The sequence below is a fragment of the Anomaloglossus baeobatrachus genome, chromosome 6, assembly GCF_048569485.1.
Source record: "Anomaloglossus baeobatrachus isolate aAnoBae1 chromosome 6, aAnoBae1.hap1, whole genome shotgun sequence".
Lineage (NCBI taxonomy): Eukaryota > Metazoa > Chordata > Amphibia > Anura > Aromobatidae > Anomaloglossus > Anomaloglossus baeobatrachus.
The window spans coordinates 438623555-438642975 of NC_134358.1; the positions used below are offsets into that span (position 1 = coordinate 438623555).

Below are 19421 nucleotides of genomic sequence, written 5' to 3' on the forward strand. Positions count from 1 at the left end.
CTGGCTTTTCTTTAGACATAAAACTTCTGGTGTGGTGGTTGGTTCCCTTTACACTACTTTCACGTCAATGGCCCCATTGGCGGTTCGGCTGAATCTCATATTTAGATATTCAGAAAAAATCCCCAAATGCATTGCAGAAATGCAGTGCGAACACGGCCTTAGGTAGATGCTGGGCTGCAATGGTTGATTGTTCAGAACACCGTTGAGGTGGCAGAAGGAGACTCCTCTCGGTCTAAACCGTTAAATCTAAAGTCATTCTTGACTGTGACATCTAAGGGGTTAAATATGTTGCGTCATCTCAGTAGTGCTTCAGCCACGGCCAACTGATCGCTTCTGTGGAATAACGTAGAGCTCCGCAGTGCCTCTTTGTGTCGACAGAGGTGTAAATGCAGCCGTGACAAAGAGGCGGAAGGCACTCACCAGGTTGCTCAGTAAAAAGCTGTTTATTCAACCATCAGGTCAGGGGGAATGGATGGACTCGTGGAAGCGTCATTGTTTAGACGCGAAACAGCCGTCGTCCGACGGATTGTGTTTTCCCCCACCCTCACGCCATTCCCCCTGACCTGATGGTCGAATAAACGGCTTTTTACTGAGCAACCTGGTGAGTGCCTTCCGCCTCTTTGTCACGGCTAAATATGGATTGTCTTCTGATGGAAAGAGCACCGCTTTTACCGCTCTATGGATATACTGCCATATAGTGCGGTCACAAGTTTGGATTGAGTCAATTGGGCAGCTTGCTCACTGAATAGAGCCTGGTGATTCCTTCTCTTTTTGTGCTGATTTGAAGTGTAAATGCACTGTTTAATAATTGGAAATACATTAATCAATAAAAATCATGACTATAAGGAAATATATTTTCTGGGAAGTAAAATTATGGAATGATCCTGCAGTCACCACTGGCCCAATGTAATATGGCCACCTATAGGGTGCAACATACTGCACTGAAAATGAGACAGACTTTCCGATCAATACTCCTGTAAAGAACTATACCTATCTCAGGTACCTCAAGTATATACTATTAAGATGAGGCCCAACAGGATGATTTAAAAATATTATGTAGTTGTGATTACTTACCATCCATACTCCAATGCTGGACGAAGGCTCCGCAAAAGGACGCTTAAATACACGGCACATTTTTAATGCATCTGAGTACAGTTCGGTCATATTGTTAAGGACAGCAAGAAGGGCGGCAAGAGGATACACACACGAGAAGAGGCTGACATAGCCAAACAACAAGAACAATTCCAAGTAATCGTCAAAGGTTCCCTGAAAGACAAGAGAAAATATACAGTGTGTTACATACAAGTCTTGCCATTACAATGGATGAGAATATAATGTGACCAGTCAGAATGGATATTGACACACTCAATGCATCTCCAGCTGGTATGTGTCATATTACATAGGAGTAAAGAGCAATATAAAACCTTGTTATTTTGGCTGCTTTGGAGTTCTGCTACCTCCTATTTATACTTTTGGATAGTGGGTGCTAGATGCATTGATCTCAAAGCTGGTGACATGACACCATCTCTCCTGGCAGTAGCGGTCACATAAGGACAACATCTTAGGTTTGTTAGGAGACACCAATGCAGAAAGCTAGGTGAAGCAGCTGGAAACTGGTAGTTGATATCCAGCTTCCTGCCAGCAGGGGGCACATCACAGGGGTGTTCAAGAGGTAAATCCCTGCAGTAGATACTAAAAGGAAAAGGTGGGGGTTGTCCCAAAATCACAACTCATGCAATCCAATAAAAGAAGACAAGTCCAGCACTAATGATAGTGTACCAGTCTAAGCGCCACTTAACCTTTTCCTATCCTGAGTCCCCCCGGGGAGGGGGGGGCATTCAAAATAATCCGTTAAGCTCCTTTGTCCCCTGGCAGGGGATATCAATACGCATTTTACTGTCCTAAGTTCCTTCTAGCGGGCCACTGAGTGGAAAGTCCCATTTCTAAGCATAGTAGGCAGGACTTCGCGCATAGTGATATTTTTGGCAGCCAATGGTTGCATCGGTTCTTGACGTCCTTTGACCCAAACCAGTTTCGTTTTCTTCTTGTTTTACAAGTGAAAATGGCTAAGAGATAGCGATACGAAGGTGCGTGAATTTCGGCCGAAGAAAGGCAGCGTGTAATCGATACTAGTGAAAGTAGTAATAGCGAGAGCGATTCGGACGATGGAAGTGAAGTTGAAGAGTTGGAATCGAGTGATGTTGAAAGCGATCAATTTTTCTACCGATGTCAGCGATGAAGATGACGAAGGTACAGAGGTCGACGCCAATGGGTGGCAACAAATGTCGTCTTCTGCCAATGGGTTTGAGCAGATTCCGGTTTCACTGCCGAATGCTGGAATAAATATAACTGATGACGGCCTAAAATAGGTTTTCAATGGGCGAAACAGGAAATTGTATACGATAGGAAAAGGTTAAAGCACTAATCAGAATACCTGCGGTGGAAATTCTGGCGGTGCTCAGCACATCGATGACAAAACTTTAGAAAATCTTGGGAAGATATGAAATGTGCGGTACTTACCGTAAGTATCCAACTATTCTTTATTTTTCAATCCATAAAACAATGATAGACAGTGTGGGAAGGGAAGCGGGGAACGGCCGTACGGTGAGTGCTGCACATTTCATATCTTCTCTCAAGATTTTCCAAAATAACTCCTCGCTGAGGATGACTGGGTAGTTCCTATCCTGTTCACTTGTTGAGGAGAAGGCTTCTTTGACTTGTTCTAAGTGGTGCAATAGGAACCGATGTGACTACCAGGGAGCTCGGGGGAGTCTGACCAGCTAATATAAATAAATAAAAGTAATATGGTAGAGTTACTGTGAGTACAGCAAACGCAGGGAAAGGGCTGCCAGGACTTTGGTATTATATATCTCAGTTAGCAACATGTTTGCCAGACTTGACTCCCCAACAAGTCATTGCTGGGTTGTTGTTTTTTAAATTTTATTCTAGATTTGGCTAAGCTTTGCTCAGGTTTAAGACAGTATGCACAAAATCAAGGAATGAGATAAACAGGAGGCCCAGAAGTTTACATATTGCCCCATTGGACAACATTAGGGATCTAAACACAAAAGGAAGAACTTGGAAGTAGGATTTCAAATAAGTAAAAAAAAAAATAAAAAACAGAATACAAGGGCAGCCAAAGATGTCATTGCAACGGAGGAAAAAATGCCAACTTTCCTTCTTCACAGCATAGACCAGAGCAGGAGCGGACCAGAAAAAAACATCAGTTCAAATTGTTTAGAAAAACAACTACCATGCAGGCAGCTAGAGAGGGGAGCCAGCACGATCTGAAAATGGCATGCATCATATAAAAAGTGCAAATTCACAGATTTATTCCAACTGTACTGTAATATAAATGAGATTTTTAGCAAATAATTGATCAATTCTTTGAGCCACCCCTGCCAACGTCACGGCAAATCTCAATAGGGGGGTCCTACTCTATATTCTGTATTTCATGTGCCATGCGGCCTACTAGATAAAGTTAAAAGCAGAACCATAATGGAGCACACATACAGTGCCTACAAGTAGTATTCAACCCCCCTGCAGATTTAGCAGGTTTGATAAGATGCAAATAAGTTAGAGCCTGCAAACTTCAAACAAGAGCAGGATTTATTAACAGATGCATAAATCTTACAAACCAACAAGTTATGTTGCTCAGTTAAATTTTAATAAATTTTCAACATAAAAGTGTGGGTCAATTATTATTCAACCCCTAGGTTTAATATTTTGTGGAATAACCCTTGTTTGCAATAACAGCTAATAATCGTCTTTTATAAGACCTGATCAGGCCGGCACAGGTCTCTGGAGTTATCTTGGCCCACTCCTCCATGCAGATCTTCTCCAAGTTATCTAGGTTCTTTGAGTGTCTCATGTGGACTTTAATCTTGAGCTCCTTCCACAAGTTTTCAATTGGGTTAAGGTCAGGAGACTGACTAGGCCACTACAACACCTTGATTTTTTCCCTCTTGAACCAGGCCTTAGTTTTCTTGGTTGTGTGCTTTGGGATGTTGTCTTGTTGGAAGATGAAATGACGACCCATCTTAAGATCCTTGATGGAGGAGCGGAGGTTCTTGGCCAAAATCTCCAGGTAGGCCGTGCTACCATCTTCCCATGGATGCGGACCAGATGGCCAGGCCCCTTGGCTGAGAAACAGCCCCACAGCATGATGCTGCCACCACCATGCTTGACTGTAGGGATGGTATTCTTGGGGTCGTATGCAGTGCCATCCAGTCTCCAAACGTCACGTGTGTGGTTGGCACCAAAGATCTCGATCTTGGTCTCATCAGACCAGAGAACCTTGAACCAGTCTGTCTCAGAGTCCTCCAAGTGATCATGAGCAAACTGTAGACGAGCCTTGACATGACGCTTTGAAAGTAAAGGTACCTCACGGGCTCGTCTGGAACAGAGACCATTGCGGTGGAGTACGTTACTTATGGTAATGACTGAAACCAATGTCCCCACTGCCATGAGATCTTCCCGGAGCTCCTTCCTTGTTGTCCTTGGGTTAGCCTTGACTCTTCGGACAAGCCTGGCCTCGGCACGGGTGGAAACTTTCAAAGGCTGTCCAGGCCGTGGAAGGCTAACAGTAGTTCCATAAGCCTTCCACTTCCGGATGATGCTCCCAACAGTGGAGACAGGTAGGCCCAACTCCTTGGAAAGGGTTTTGTACCCCTTGCCAGCCTTGTGACCCTCCACGATCTTGTCTCTGATGGCCTTGAAATGCTCCTTTGTCTTTCGCATGTTGACCATGTATGAGTGCTGTTCACAAGTTTGGGAAGGGTCTTAATTAGTCAGAAAAGGCTGGAAAAAGAGATAATTAATCCAAACATGTGAAGCTCATTGTTCTTTGTGCCTGAAATACTTCTTAATACTTTAGGGGAACCAAACAGAATTCTGGTGGTTTGAGGGGTTGAATACTAAATGACCCTCTGAATAAACTTTTCTCAATTTAAAAAAAAAAAAAAAAAAAAAAAGAAATAACATTCTTTTTTGCTGCAGTGCATTTCACACTTCCAGGCTGATCTACAGTCCAAATGTCACAATGCCAAGTTAATTCCGAATGTGTAAACCTGCTAAATCTGCAGGGGGTTGAATACTACTTGTAGGCACTGTACCTGTAACCTGTATATATAACCGCTTCTATGTTGCAAAAGAGGCAATTGTGGATAGAGGCCAGCCCCGGTCCCAGCATGTGGAGCAAGCTCTACACATACCAGGACTATATCAGAACTGACCCTCCCAGTGCCAGACAGCAACCATTGATAAAGGCGGACCAGATCCAAGTATGGTGCTTAATTAGCAATGCCTGTGGAAAGGGTGAGGCAACTGAATGTGTACAGCTACCAACAGGAGGAATATATTGCAAACCAAGATCAGGCGTGCATAGCATGGTGGTGACCAGCCACCAGACATTTGTAGCATAACTACAACCAAACAGAGAGAGAGGGGAGCCAGCACGATCTGAAAATGGCACTGGGAGGGTCAGTTCTGATATAGTCCTGGTATGTGTAGAGCTTGCTCCACATGCTGGGACCTGGGCTGGTCTCTATCCACAATTGCCTTTTTTGCAACATGGAAGCGGCTATATACAGGTTACAGGTATGTGTGCTCCATTATGGTTCTGCTTTTAACTTTATCTAGGAGGCCGCATGGCACATGAAATACGTAATATAGGTTAGGACCCCCCTATTGAGATTTGCCGTGACGTTGGCAGGGGTGGCTCAAAGAATTGATCAATTATTTGCTAAAAATCTCATTTTTTTATTATAGTATAGTTGGAATAAATCTGTGAATTTTCACTTTTTATATGATGCATGCCAATTTCAGATCGTGCTGGCTCCTTTTTCTCTGTTATGACTGTAGTTATGCTACAATTTCTGGTGACTGACCATCACCATACCATGCACGCCTGATTTTGGTTTGCAATGTATTCCTCCTGTTGGTAGCTGTTCAGATTCAGTTACCTCACCCCTTTCCACAGGCAATGCTAATTAAGCACCATTCTTGGATCTGGTCCGCCTTTATCAATGGTTGCTGTCTGGCACTGGGAGGGTCAGTTCTGATATAGTCCTGGTATGTGTAGAGCTTGCTCCACATGCTGGGACCTGGGCTGGTCTCTATCCACAATTGCCTTTTTTGCAACATGGAAGCGGCTATATACAGGTTACAGGTATGTGTGCTCCATTATGGTTCTGCTTTTAACTTTATCTAGGAGGCCGCATGGCACATGAAATACGTAATATAGGTTAGGACCCCCCTATTGAGATTTGCCGTGACGTTGGCAGGGGTGGCTCAAAGAATTGATCAATTATTTGCTAAAAATCTCATTTTTTTATTATAGTACAGTTGGAATAAATCTGTGAATTTTCACTTTTTATATGATGCATGCCAATTTCAGATCGTGCTGGCTCCTTTTTTTCCATGCAGGCAGCTGTAACACTGTACACTTTACGGGTTATCCCTTACTTTACAAGTTGTATTTTTTGGGCTCTGAGAGTGGAGAAAGAACAACCACCTATATTCACACCCCAGACTGGTGCCCCTTCCCACACTCTCTGCTGCATTTTCCACAAGTCTGCTGGCATCAGCATGAGTCAGGGGATGGCACATAACCGCTGCAGCCAATTGGTGACGCTGAATGGCACAGTCTTCTCATTCCTGCTCAGACTGAGATTCTCATTCAGTCAGAATGAGCAGACAGGAGGCCAATTAGTTGCTGCAGATTGTCTGCACTGGTCACGTGATGCTAACGCAGGATGTTGATGCCACTAGACCACCAAGTGACACAGTAGCAAGAATGGAAAAGCAGCACTCTTCCGGGATGTGAGTATACTTTTTTTTTATTAAATCACCCTGGGTCTAGATTTGGGTTTGTGCCACCCCCCCTAGGCTGTACCCCTATATCTACACAGTTTACCACAAGCAGGTTGTACACACATTCAGGTCCTGCTCTGCACCCATCTGTTTTCAGGTCTGTCTGGCACATAGCGAGGTGAGTTACTAGAGTTAAGCTGGTGTCACACACAGCGACAACGACAACGACGTCGCTGCTACGTCACCATTTTCTGTGACGTTGCAGCGACGTCCCGTCGCTGTCGCTGTGTGTGACATCCAGCAACGACCTGGCCCCTGCTGTGAGGTCGCCGGTCGTTGCTGAATGTCCAGCTTCATTTTTTGGTCGTCACTCTCCCGCTGTGACACACACATCGCTGTGTGTGACAGCGAGAGAGCGACGAAATGAAGCGAGCAGGAGCCGGCACTGGCAGCTGCGGTAAGCTGTAACCAGCGTAAACATCGGGTAACCAAGGGAAGACCTTTCCCTGGTTACCCGATGTTTACGCTGGTTACCAGCCTCCGCCGCTCTTGCTGCCAGTGCCGGCTCCTGCACTGTGACATGTGGCTGCAGTATGCATCGGGTAATTAACCCGATGTATACTGTAGCAAGGAGAGCAAGGAGCCAGCGCTAAGCAGTGCGCGCGGCTCCCTGCTCTCTGAACTGTGACATGTAGCTGCAGCACACATCGGGTTAATTAACCCGATGTGTACTGTAGGAGAGCAAGGAGCCAGCGCTATGCGCGGCTCCCTGCTCTCTGAACATGTAGCACAGCGACGTTATGATCGCTGCTTCTGCTGTGTTTGACAGCTAAGCAGCGATCATAACAGCGACTTACAAGGTCGCTGTTACGTCACCGAAAATGGTGACGTAACAGCGACGTCGTTGTCGCTGTCGTTTAGTGTGAACCCAGCTTTAAAGACCATCCTGATTATGTACACCTTGCTGCTGTGAGATGGCCTTTATGCTTTTTTTATGTCAATTAAGTACCCAATGTTTTTTACGTGCGTTATCATTTGTCTAATTGTTTTTATTCTAGTTTCTATTTGTATATTGACCCCAGTGTACATGTGCACTGCATATTACACTTATAATAATAGGTGTGTGGGCTTTTGTTTTTGGCTTTGGAATGAGAAGGCAGGTTGCTGACCAACTGCTGTTGATTGACTGCAGCGGACATATACCACAGGATATTGATGCCATCAGTCCACCAGGTGACTCAGTAGCGAGTGCAGAAGAGAGGTGCTGTTCCAGGATGCGAGAATAGTTTTTGGGGTTTTTTTTCTTAAATCATTCTGGGTCTATAAATTATAACTTGTCAAATATAGTACAGTCCCTTTAAGAGGTTTAGTACATTGTACAGATAGATACACAACAATGGATGTGGACACCATTATTCAACAATTGTGGTACTTACTAGATATGTATCCATTTGTTTCTCAAGGTGTACTTGCTCCAACAAAGAGAAATCTGTGTCCACCTTCAACTTTTGCACTTTCTTTTTGATCTGTCTATTGTACCTCTTCTGCATCCAGTAGGGAAGTAGAGCCTCCACAAACTGGTTGAGTATCTGAGAAGTGATAAGTAACGTGGCCAAGCTCTGAAAAGTAAACAGAGAAAAGAGAAAATAAGGCAAAATATACTCCGAAGACAGGATTTAAAGTTATTTTATCCCCAATCTTAAAGATATCTTCACTTTTTTGTTGCACTTATTTTGATTTGTCTCCATCACAACAATATATTCAGAGAGGACATGTATCAAAAATGGTCCTTTATGGGGGGCAATCACATTGTAGATGTAATATTCTATGTACACAGAATGAAGAGTAGAAGGGTCTATTTTAATTAAGCACTTAAACCAAGATGTCGAGGCCTACTTCTCTGGATAGCTGCTGTTTATTCAGGCTCCATTCACGCTGTGCTCTGTGTGAAGGAAGGCCTCTCATAAGAAATCATTGTGTGCTTCGGGTGATTTGCATTTAATTTTCTTTTCATGCTTTATACCCCTCGAGACTCAGCAATAAACGTGCCCTGTCGTCAGACTGTGCAACTATGGGCAGAAAAATGAAATATAGTAAAGCATTAAAGTGTAATGTCTGTGTGACTGATCAAAATACCTCCATGTGAATATCTAAAAAAAATGACCAAAGTATGAGAGAGAGAACAAAACAACTAATCTTTTCATTTCTAATATAAACACAATTTATAAAAGCTCATTTCTACAGCAAAATTGACCATTGTTCTGGCAACGAATCCTACTGCCATTAAATAAGAATATACGGAGAGGTCTTCAATATTAAGGCTCCAGAAAAGCCTCTACGAAGCTTCTGAGACTGAACACTGTAGCAAAATTAGTCAACAGCCAAGAAAATTATTATCATTTTTACTTTTTTTTAATATGTAGACCTGTTCCTGACTTCCAAGAGATCACATTACCTGTAATCTGACTACATGAATGCTACCGGAGTCCTCTGCCCAAGAACAGAGCTCTATCATTTACATGATGCACCTTACAAAGAGAGACAAAGATCACAAAAAAAAGTTGACCGAAATGATTCTCATTTTTAGACATAACTTTTTAAACACCTCTGTGCCAATAATTACAATATCTTTCAGCCACTTCTCACTGGAATATCTCACTAATGTCAGACTTGAGGGACTTGGAACACTGAATCTTGTAAGTCAAAAGCATCAGTGCCAAGAAAACGCTGTTCCCGCTCATCCCTCTACTTTCTATGGTGGTCTGTACATTTGGCCCATAAATGGTCAATGGCCAAACATGCAGGCTTCAGGGACGGCCATGTCAGTGTGTAGGACAATGGGAATTCCTAGATGATCTGTTGGCTCTCCAGAAAAGTCTGTGTTAGAAAACTCTTGTCTTCTGAATGTTTGTTTTTTTGTTTTTTTTAAATACCTACATTGATTATCGTGTGAGAATAGCAACTACCAAGGTTTACGATTAGTGATGAGCGAATAGCTCGGTATTCGTGTGGTTGAGTGCTCTTAACGAGTAGTTGATAAGACAACAAAACAGTCTTGCACCAATGGGGAATACCTTATCAGGTGCTGCAGAGAGAGGAATCCGGTCGGATACTCCGTGTAGAGCTGGCAAAGGGTGCACGCTAGTAATCTGATAATAAATCCAGAGGTAGAGGAAGAAAGCAGCACGAACCAACGCCTTGCATAAGTTCACTTTATTGGGAATGATGTGCTAAGAACATGCAGGAGAGAAGGCGAGTGGAGGCACTCTAGAAGATGAAGGCTGTTTTGTGCTACATGAGCTTGTATGGGTCTGGAAAAATGCTCCAGTTCCCCACTGACTTCCATCATACTCGGGTACTCGAGTTGTGCCCATCCGAGGATCAAATGCTCAATAAGAGGACCCGAGCACACGAATACCGAACTATTCTCTCATCACTAGTTAGGATATATCAATCAGCAAGTGAACAGTCAGTACATCAAGTTCATTTGTTGGATTTAGGAAAAACTGGCAAATTCTAATGTCTAGATGACTTTGAAAAAGGCTCACAAGGGGCTAAAGCGATTGTTGACCATATCACACAACGGATGCTGACATTTATCAGAAAGCTGACATCTATTCTCTATTTGTGATGTTGCTTGGCGTGAGAGCTAAACAAATCGCATGGTCATTCAAGTCTATTTTACAACAAAAAGTTGTCAGTTTGCACAGTGCACGGCTGCATGGTGCCTATGGGGCAGTGTAACTGTGGACTGATCAGCGTGCCCACACTGACCCCTGTCTTTAACCATACAGCCAGTGAAAAGAGCGCTTAGTCTGACGAATCACATCTTCTTTACACCATGTTGACAGCTGGGTTTGTGGGATTCGCTTACCTATGGAAGAGTCAGCACTGCAAGACACTATGACAAGGTAAGCAGAGAAGGCAATGCGATGCTGGAAAACCTTAGATCTCTGTATTCATGTGGCTGTTACCTTAGCACGTAATTATATAATGTTCTCTGCCACACTTTATGAATATTTTGAGTTCAAAATGTAACCAAATTTTTGCCAAATTCCCTAGATCTCCAAATGATTGTGAGATGTGCAACTGTATTGGAACACCTATTGGACCTCCCTTTTCCCTTTGCAGCCCAATCAGCGTACATTCCTCTGGGAAGCCTTTCCATAAGATTTAGGAGTTTGTATGTGGGAATTTTTCCAATTCATCCAGAATAGCAATTGTGAGGTCAGACATTCATGTTGAATTAAAAGGCTGGGCTCACAAGCTTCATTTTGGTTCATCCTGAAGGTATTTCATGGGGTGATGTCAGGGATCTGTGTGAGATGGTCAAGTTGTTCCACACCAAACCCAACAACCATGTCTTTATAGGCCTTATTTTGTGCACAGTAATGCTGGAATAGTAAAGGATGTCCCTAAAACTGTTCCCACAAAGTTGGGAGCTACAATTGTCCAGAATGTCTTAGTATACTGAATCATTAAAAAGGATCTGTCAGCCGGATTTCACACCCCAAACCATTTGTATGTGCATGTAGTTTTTCCAAAGACAAGTCCAGCAATACCTTTACATGGCCAATCTGGTCCTGTATTACTGAGAAATCAGCATCTGAAATGAAATGCAAATGAGGCTGAAAAGCTATTTGTAGGTTTGAAGCCCCTTTTAGAGTTGAGCGAGTAGTTAACTATTCGTACTCGCTATGCTGTTAGCGAGTACTGTCCGCTACTCCCATATTCGTTACGAGTAGCGGGTGCAATATAAGTCAATGGGAAATACTCGCTAAGTAGCGAGTAACCCGAAAGCCGTACTATTCGCTACTTGCACAAAAAGTACGGTTTTCGAGTTACTCGCTACTTAGCGAGTATTTCCCATTGACTCACATTGTGCCTGCTACTCGTAACGAATATGCGAGTAGTGAACACTACTCACTAACAGCATAGCGAGTACGAACAGTTAACTACTCGCTCAACACTAGCCCCTTTCACTCCAGCTCTAGTCTCCCCTCAGCGCCGCCCCCTCTTGATTGACTGAAGGCTGCTTTGCCTAAAGGTACACAGCATGAAGGATGTCATTGAAACAGAAAGAGGTGGGTGCTGGGTGCGAAAAAGAGCTGGCGTAGCAGAGGCTACAGATCTACCATAGTCCTTCTGCCTCATTTGCATATCAATTCAAATACTGATTTGTCAGTAAATACTGATTTCTCAGTAACGGAGGACTGGACTTGCTGGGTAAAGGTATTGCTGGGCTGGTCTTTGAAAAAGCTACATGCACATATTTAGTACCTTGCAAAAGTATTCGGCCCTCTTGATTTTTTCAACATTTTCCCACATTTCAGGCTTCCATAAAGATAAAAATTTTAATGTTATGGCGAAGAATCAACAACAAGTGGGGCACAGTTGTGAAGTTGAACGAAATTTATTGCTTATTTTAAACTTTTTTAAAAAATAAAACCTAAAAAGTGGGGCGTGCAATATTATTCATCCCCTTTACTTTCAGTGCAGCAAACTCACTCCAGAAGTTCATTGAGGATCTCTGAATGATCCAATGTTGTCCTAAATAACTAATGATGATAAATATAATCCACCTGTGTGTAATCAAGTCTCTGTATAAATGCACCTGCTCTGTGATAGTCTCAGTGTTCTGTTTAAAGAGCAGAGAGCATCATGAAGACCAAGGAACACAACAGGCAGGTCCGTGATACTGTTGTGGAGAAGTTTAAAGCTGGATTTGGTTACAAAAAGATTTCCACAACTTTAAATATCTCAAGAAGCACTGTGAAAGCGATCATATTGAAATGGAAGGAGTATCATACCACTGCAAATCTACCAAGACCCGGCTGTACCTCAACAATGTAATCTCAAACAAGGAAAAGACTGATCATAGATGCAGCCAAGAGGCCCATGATCACACTGGATGAACTGCAGAGATCTACAGCTGAGGTGGGAGAGTCTGTCCATAGGACAACAATCTGCACAAATCTGGCCTTTATGGAAGTGTGGCAAGAAGAAAGCTATTTCTCAAAGATGCCCATAAAAAGCGTTGTCTAAAGTTTGCCACAAGGCACCTGGGAGACACACCAAACATGTGGAAGAAGGTGCTCTGGTCAGATGAATCCAAAATTGAACTTTTTGGGCACAATGCCAAACGATATGTTTGGTGTAAAAGCAACACAGCTCATCACCATGAACACACCATCACCACTGTCAAACAAGGTGGTGGCAGCATCATGGTTTGGGCCTGCTTTTATTCAGCAGGGACAGGGAAGATGGTTAAAATTGATGGGGAGATGGATGGAGCCAAATACAGGACCATTATTGAAGAAAACCTGTTGGTGTCTCTAAAAGACCTGAAACTGGGACGGAGATTTGTCTTCCAACAAGACAATGATCGCAAACATAAAGCAAGATCTACAGTGGAATGGTTCACAAATAAATGTATCCAGGTGTTAGAATGGCCAAGTCAAAGTCCAGACCTGAATCCAATCGAGAATCTGTGGAAAGAGCTGTAAACTGCTGTTCACAAACGCCCTCCATCACAACTCACTGAGTTCCAGCTGTTTGCAAAGGAAGAATGGGCAAGAATTTCAGTCTCTTGATGTAAAAAACTGATAGACACATACCCCAAGCAACTTGCAGCTGTAATCGCAGCAAAAGGCGGCGCTAGAAAGTGTTAACTTAAAGGGGCCGAATAATATTGCACACCCCACATTTCAGTTTATTATTTTTTTAAAAAAGTTTAAAATAAGCAATAAATTTCATTCACATTCACAATTGTGTCCCACTTGTTGATTCTTCACCATAACATTAAAATTTTTATCTTTATGTTTGCAGCCAGAAATGTGGGAAAAGGTTGAAAAACATCAAGGAGGCCGAATACTTTCACGAGGCACTGTACATATAGTTTGGGTGCTGAAATCCTGTTGACAGATTCCTTTTAAGATTTCCCTTCACTGGAACCAATAGGCCCATGCTAACCCCTGACCCCATAGCATTAGCTCTCTTCCCCAAAACTTTACAGTTGGCACAATGCAGTCAGGCGGGTAATGTTCTTGCAGCATTCAACAAACTCAGACGGATCTATCAGATAGTCAGAGGCACGATCAATCATTCCACAGAACATGTTTCTATCGCTCCAGAGTCCAGTGATGGCAGCTTTACACCACCCCATTCCCCTGCTTGGCAATGTATTTGTTTTTTAAGGCTTGCATACATCTGCTCGGACATGTTATGACGCTCCGTCACACTATATTATATATGTGGTTTGCCGCTTCGGCACTGAATGGCTGTGGCTACTAAATGCTTCCACTTTTCAATATTACCAATCATAGTTGATGTGATTTTTTTTCCCTACAAAATATTTCATGAGCTGACAAACAGTGACATCCTGTTATAGGACCGAGCTGGTTTCATTGAATTCTAAAGAATGACTCATTCTTTCATGGATGTTGGTGAAGCAAACTGCATGACGAGGGATTGGATATTATACACTGACTGCAATGGGACTGAATGAAAAACTTACACTACAGTTCAAAAGTTTAGGGTCACTTAGATATTTCCTATTTTTGAAATAAAAAGCACTTTTTTTTTTCAATGAAGCTAACATTAAATTAAACAGAAATATACTCTATACCAGGGGTCTCAAACTCGGCCGGGTGTATGGGCCGCACACAGAAAAAAAATAATTTGAGGGGCCGCATTTTTTTCAGGACAAAGTGACATTGTTAGTGGTACCATTTTTTCTTTCTATACACCCTTGGATCACTGTTTTTGAACATTTTTTATTTGTCTATTATAACAAATGTGTACTTTTTTTGTATGTGTGTATAATATATATTATAAAACACTTTTTTTTATTTACATTTTTTTCCCCTTTTTGTAAGTAATACAGTTTTACAATAAGCACCGCATAGTAATTTTGGCCAACATCTTGTAGTAATGTGCCCCTCCTGTTCCCCATTCTGTAAAAATGTGCGCATTCTTGTCCCCTTGTAGCAATGTGCCCCATGCAGGTCCTCTTCTTGCATTAATGTTCCCCCATGCAGCTCCCCTTCTTGTATTAATATGCCTCCATGCAGCTCCCCTTCTTGTAGTAATGTGCCCTCATTCAGGTCCCATTCTTATAATAATGTGCCCCATGCAGGTCTCCTTCTTATAATAATGTGCCCCATGCACGTCCCCTTCTTGTGGTAATGAGCCCCAATTGCAGATCCCCTTCTTGTGGTAATGTGCTTCATGCAGGTCCCCTTCTTGTGGTAATGTGCCCCATGCATGTCCCCACACGTACACACACCCTGTGCAGCCTCAGCCAGCAACAGAATCACACACACACACACACACACACACACACACACACACACACACACCCTGTGCAGCTTCAGCCAGCAACAGAATCACACACACCCTGTGCAGCCTCAGCCAGCAACAGAATCAAACACACACACACACACACACACAAACACACCCTGTGCAGCCTCCGCCAGCAACAGAATCACACACACACACACCCTGTGCAGCCTCCGCCAGCAACAGAATCACACACACACACACACACACACACACACACACACACACACACACCCTGTGCAGCCTCAGCCAGCAACAGAATCACACACACACACACACACACCCTGTGCAGCCTCAGCCAGCAACAGAATCACACACACACACCCTGTGCAGCCTCAGCCAGCAACAGAATCACACACGCACATACACACACACCCTGTGCAGCCTCAGCCAGCAACAGAATCACACACACACACACACACACACCCTGTGCAGCCTCAGCCAGCAACAGGATCACACACACACACACACACATACACACCCTGTGCAGCCTCAGCCAGCAACAGAATCACACACACACACACACACACACACAGTGCAGCCTCAGCAGGCAACAGAAAACACACACACACAAACATTCTGCTCACCTATCCTTCGTCGGCAACACGCAGGCACGTGGACCCGGTAATGATCACAGCTGCTGTCACCGCTGAACTTTTTGCCGGCGCGGCCGTGCAGAGCAGTTCTCACTGCACAACAGCCACTGGCCAATTACAGGCAAGCATCTGAGGTCATATGCAGCAGGTGCTTGCCTCTGATTGGCAGGCGGCTGTTATTGCGTTCTGCAGCGAGAACTTCACTGTGCGCGGCAAAGGCAAAACTGTAAACTGAAGTAAATAGCTGGCGGCTGCGGCCCCTTGCACCGGTCGCCATCTTTACCGGGTCCACGGGCTAGCGGGCCGCAAGAAGCCACCTGAAGGGCCGCATGCGGCCCGCGGGCCGCGTGTTTGAGACCCCTGCTCTATACATTGTTAATGTGGTAAATGACTATTCTAGCTGCAAACGTCTTATTTTTAATGCAATATCTACATAGGTGTGTAGAGGCCCATTTCCAACAACCACCACTCCAGTGTTCTAACGGTACATTTTGTTTGCTGTGTTAGAAGGCTAATGGATGTTTAGAAATCCCTTGAAAACCTTTGTGCAAGTATGTTAGCACAGCTGAAAACAGTTTTTCCTGATTTGAGAAGCTATAAAACTGACTTTCCTTTGAGATAGTTGAGAATCTGGACCATTACATTTGTTGGTTCCATTAAACTCTCAAAATGGCCAGAAAAAGAGAACTTTCATGTGAAACTCGACAGTCTATTCTTCTTCTTAGAAATGAAGGATATTCCATGCGAGAAACTGCCAAGAAACTGAAGATTTCCTACAATGGTGTGTACTACTCCCTTCAGAGGAGAGCACAAACAGGCTCTAACCAGAGTAGAAAGAGAAGTGGGAGGCCCCGCTGCATAACTCACCAACAAGACAAGTACATTAGAGTCTGGAGTTTGAGAAATCGACGCCTCACAGGTCCTCAACTGGCAGCTTCATTAAATAGTACCCACAAACCACTACTGTCAACATCTACAGTGAAGAGGCGACTCCGGGATGCTGGCCTTAAGGGCAGAGTGGCAAAGAAAAAGCCATATCTGAGCCTGACTAATAAAAAGATTAATATGGGCAAAAGAACACAGACATTGGATATCGGAAGATTGGAAAAAAAAGTGTTATGGACCGACGAATCAAAGTTTGATCTGTTGGAATCACAAAGAAGAACATTTGTGAGATGCAGAACTACTGAAAAGATGCTGGAAGAGTGCCTGATGCTATCTGTCAAGCATGGTGGAGGTAATGTGATGGTCTAGGATTACTTTGGTGCTGGTAAAGTGGGAGATTTGTGCAAGGTAAAAGGGATTTTGAAGAAGGAAGGCTATCACTCCATTTTGCAATGCCATGCCATACCCTGTGGACAGCGTTTGATTGGAGTCAATTTCATCCTACAACAAGACAATGACCCAAAGCACACCTCCAAATTTTGCATGAACTATTTAGGGAAGAAGCAGGCAGCTGGTATTGTATCTGTAATGGAGTGGCCAGCCCAGTCACCAGATCTTAACCCTAATGATCTGTTGTGGGAGCAACTCGTATGGTACGCAAAAAGTATCCATCAAGCCAATTCAACTTGTGGGGGGCTTCTGGAAGCATGGGGGGAAATATCTCCAGATTACCTCAGCAAATTAACAGCTAGAATGCCAAAGGTTTGCAAAGCTGGAATTGCTGCAAAGGAGCATTCTGTGACGAAAGCAAAGTATGAAGGAGAAAATTATTATTTCAACTAAAAATCATTATTTCTAACCTCGTCAATGTCTGGACTATATTTCTATTCATTATACAACTCATCTGATAAATAAAAATATGATTTTTTCATGGAAAAGATAAAATTGTCAAGGTGACCCCAAACCTTTGAACTGTAGCGTATATTCAATGATTAAGAGGTGTGTCCAAATACTTTTATCAATATAGTATGTATGTTATATACACACAGCATATACACATACATACATAACTGTTAAAAAAGACCTGCATTTACAAGATATGAATGGATAAGGTGTCAAGTCTATGTGAAGAGCTCCCCCTAGTGTTAATAACAGAAGCAGACTAGTCGTCAGCACAGAAAATCCTCATACAGAAAGTGGAGCTAATTAATGTCCCTATCAATATTTAAGAGCAAATTAACAAATGTGTCTGCCTTTTATTCCCACGGCACTGTTTGAGCCGATGCCCACTACTGTGGAAGACATGAATTATTACACATAAGGCTGTAGCATTAGCAATTGTCCATACACTTGCTTAATTAACACTATTAATACCAGACATCAATTAATTGATTTTTTATTAAATGGAAACAAGTCTTTTTATATGATATATTTAAGCATAATTTGTTTCCAAGCAAAATGAGACCTATGGAGACTTGAATCTCATCTCAATGTGAGCAATGAATAAATAGAGAAAGCTCATGGACAGTGTGCCAGTGTTCCTGTCTACACATCTATTTGTATGGGACCCCTTTAACAAATTAAGCCAATGGGACTGAGTATACCCTGGACATAAAGAACATATACCCAATATGTACCGGATACCATATGACATACCAATCCTAACCTCTTATACACGTCCACTAAATTAGGGCTCATTCACACTTCAGTTTTTCTATTATGACAGCTATTTGTGTTTTTCACAGCTAGCCCTCAGCTAACACATAGTCAATATACAGGGCCAAATATGGGTTTGATTAAAAAAAAATTAATAAAAAATAAATATATGCATATATACAGTATATATATATATATATATATATATATATATATATATATATATATATATATATATATATACACATATACATACACACATACACACAGTACAGACCAAAAGTTTGGACACACCTTCTCATTCAAAGCGTTTTGCTTTATTTTCATGACTCTGAAAATTATAGATTCACATTGAAGGCATCAAAACTATGAATTAACGCATGTGGAATGAAATACTTAACAAAAAAGTGTGAAACAACTGAAAATATCTCATACTCTAGGTCCTTCAAAGTAGCCACCTTTTGCTTTAATTACTGCTTTGCACACTGTTGGCGTTCTCTTGATGAGCTTCAAGAGGTAGTGACCGGAAATGGTTTTCACTTCATAGGTGTGCCCTGTCAGGTTTAATAAGTGGGATTTCTTGCCTTATAAATGGGGTTGGGACCATCAGTTGTGTTGTGCAGACGTCTGGTGGATACACAGCTGATAGTCCTACTGAATAGACTGATGGAATTTGTATTATGGCAAGAAAAAAGCAGCTTAGTAAAGAAAAATGTGTGGCCATCATTACTTTAAGAAATGAAGATCAGTCAGTCCGAAAAATTGGGAAAACTTTGAAAGTGTCCCCAAGTGCAGTGGTAAGAACCATGAAACACTACAAAGAAACCTTCAAATTGTCTCTCCAGTAAAGGAGACAAACTCTAGCACAGCGCCACCTATTGGAAGTAGCGATCCTAAAAGTCACAAGTGGATTTTTGACAATCCTTTGCAATATGACTCAGGATATATAAGCCAGATCAGAATCCCAATTTGCAGACACGGTGTTTCGGGGTGCTTGCCCCTCGTCAGTGCAAAGTATGGGGGTGTCTGATCTGGCTCATGAGAAAGCTATGTGGGGACCACGGGGGAACACTATTCTCCTTAAGGAGACTTTGCAAGCCAGTCTGGCTGCCAGGTAAGGGGACTTATAGC

At 42.8% G+C, this 19421-nt stretch overlaps 1 protein-coding gene across 1 annotated transcript in view; it reads right to left on the reverse strand.

Annotated features, from left to right (window-relative positions):
- The window catches only part of ANO10 (anoctamin 10), a 473406-nt gene that overhangs the window by 352787 nt on the left and 101198 nt on the right, over positions 1-19421 (reverse strand). Inside the window, exons 9-10 of the mRNA XM_075315233.1 lie at positions 8250-8432; positions 1075-1266 (exon numbers count right to left, since the gene is read on the reverse strand). Coding sequence (XP_075171348.1) covers positions 1075-1266; positions 8250-8432 — 375 coding nt within the window. The remainder of the gene's footprint in view (positions 1-1074; positions 1267-8249; positions 8433-19421) is intronic.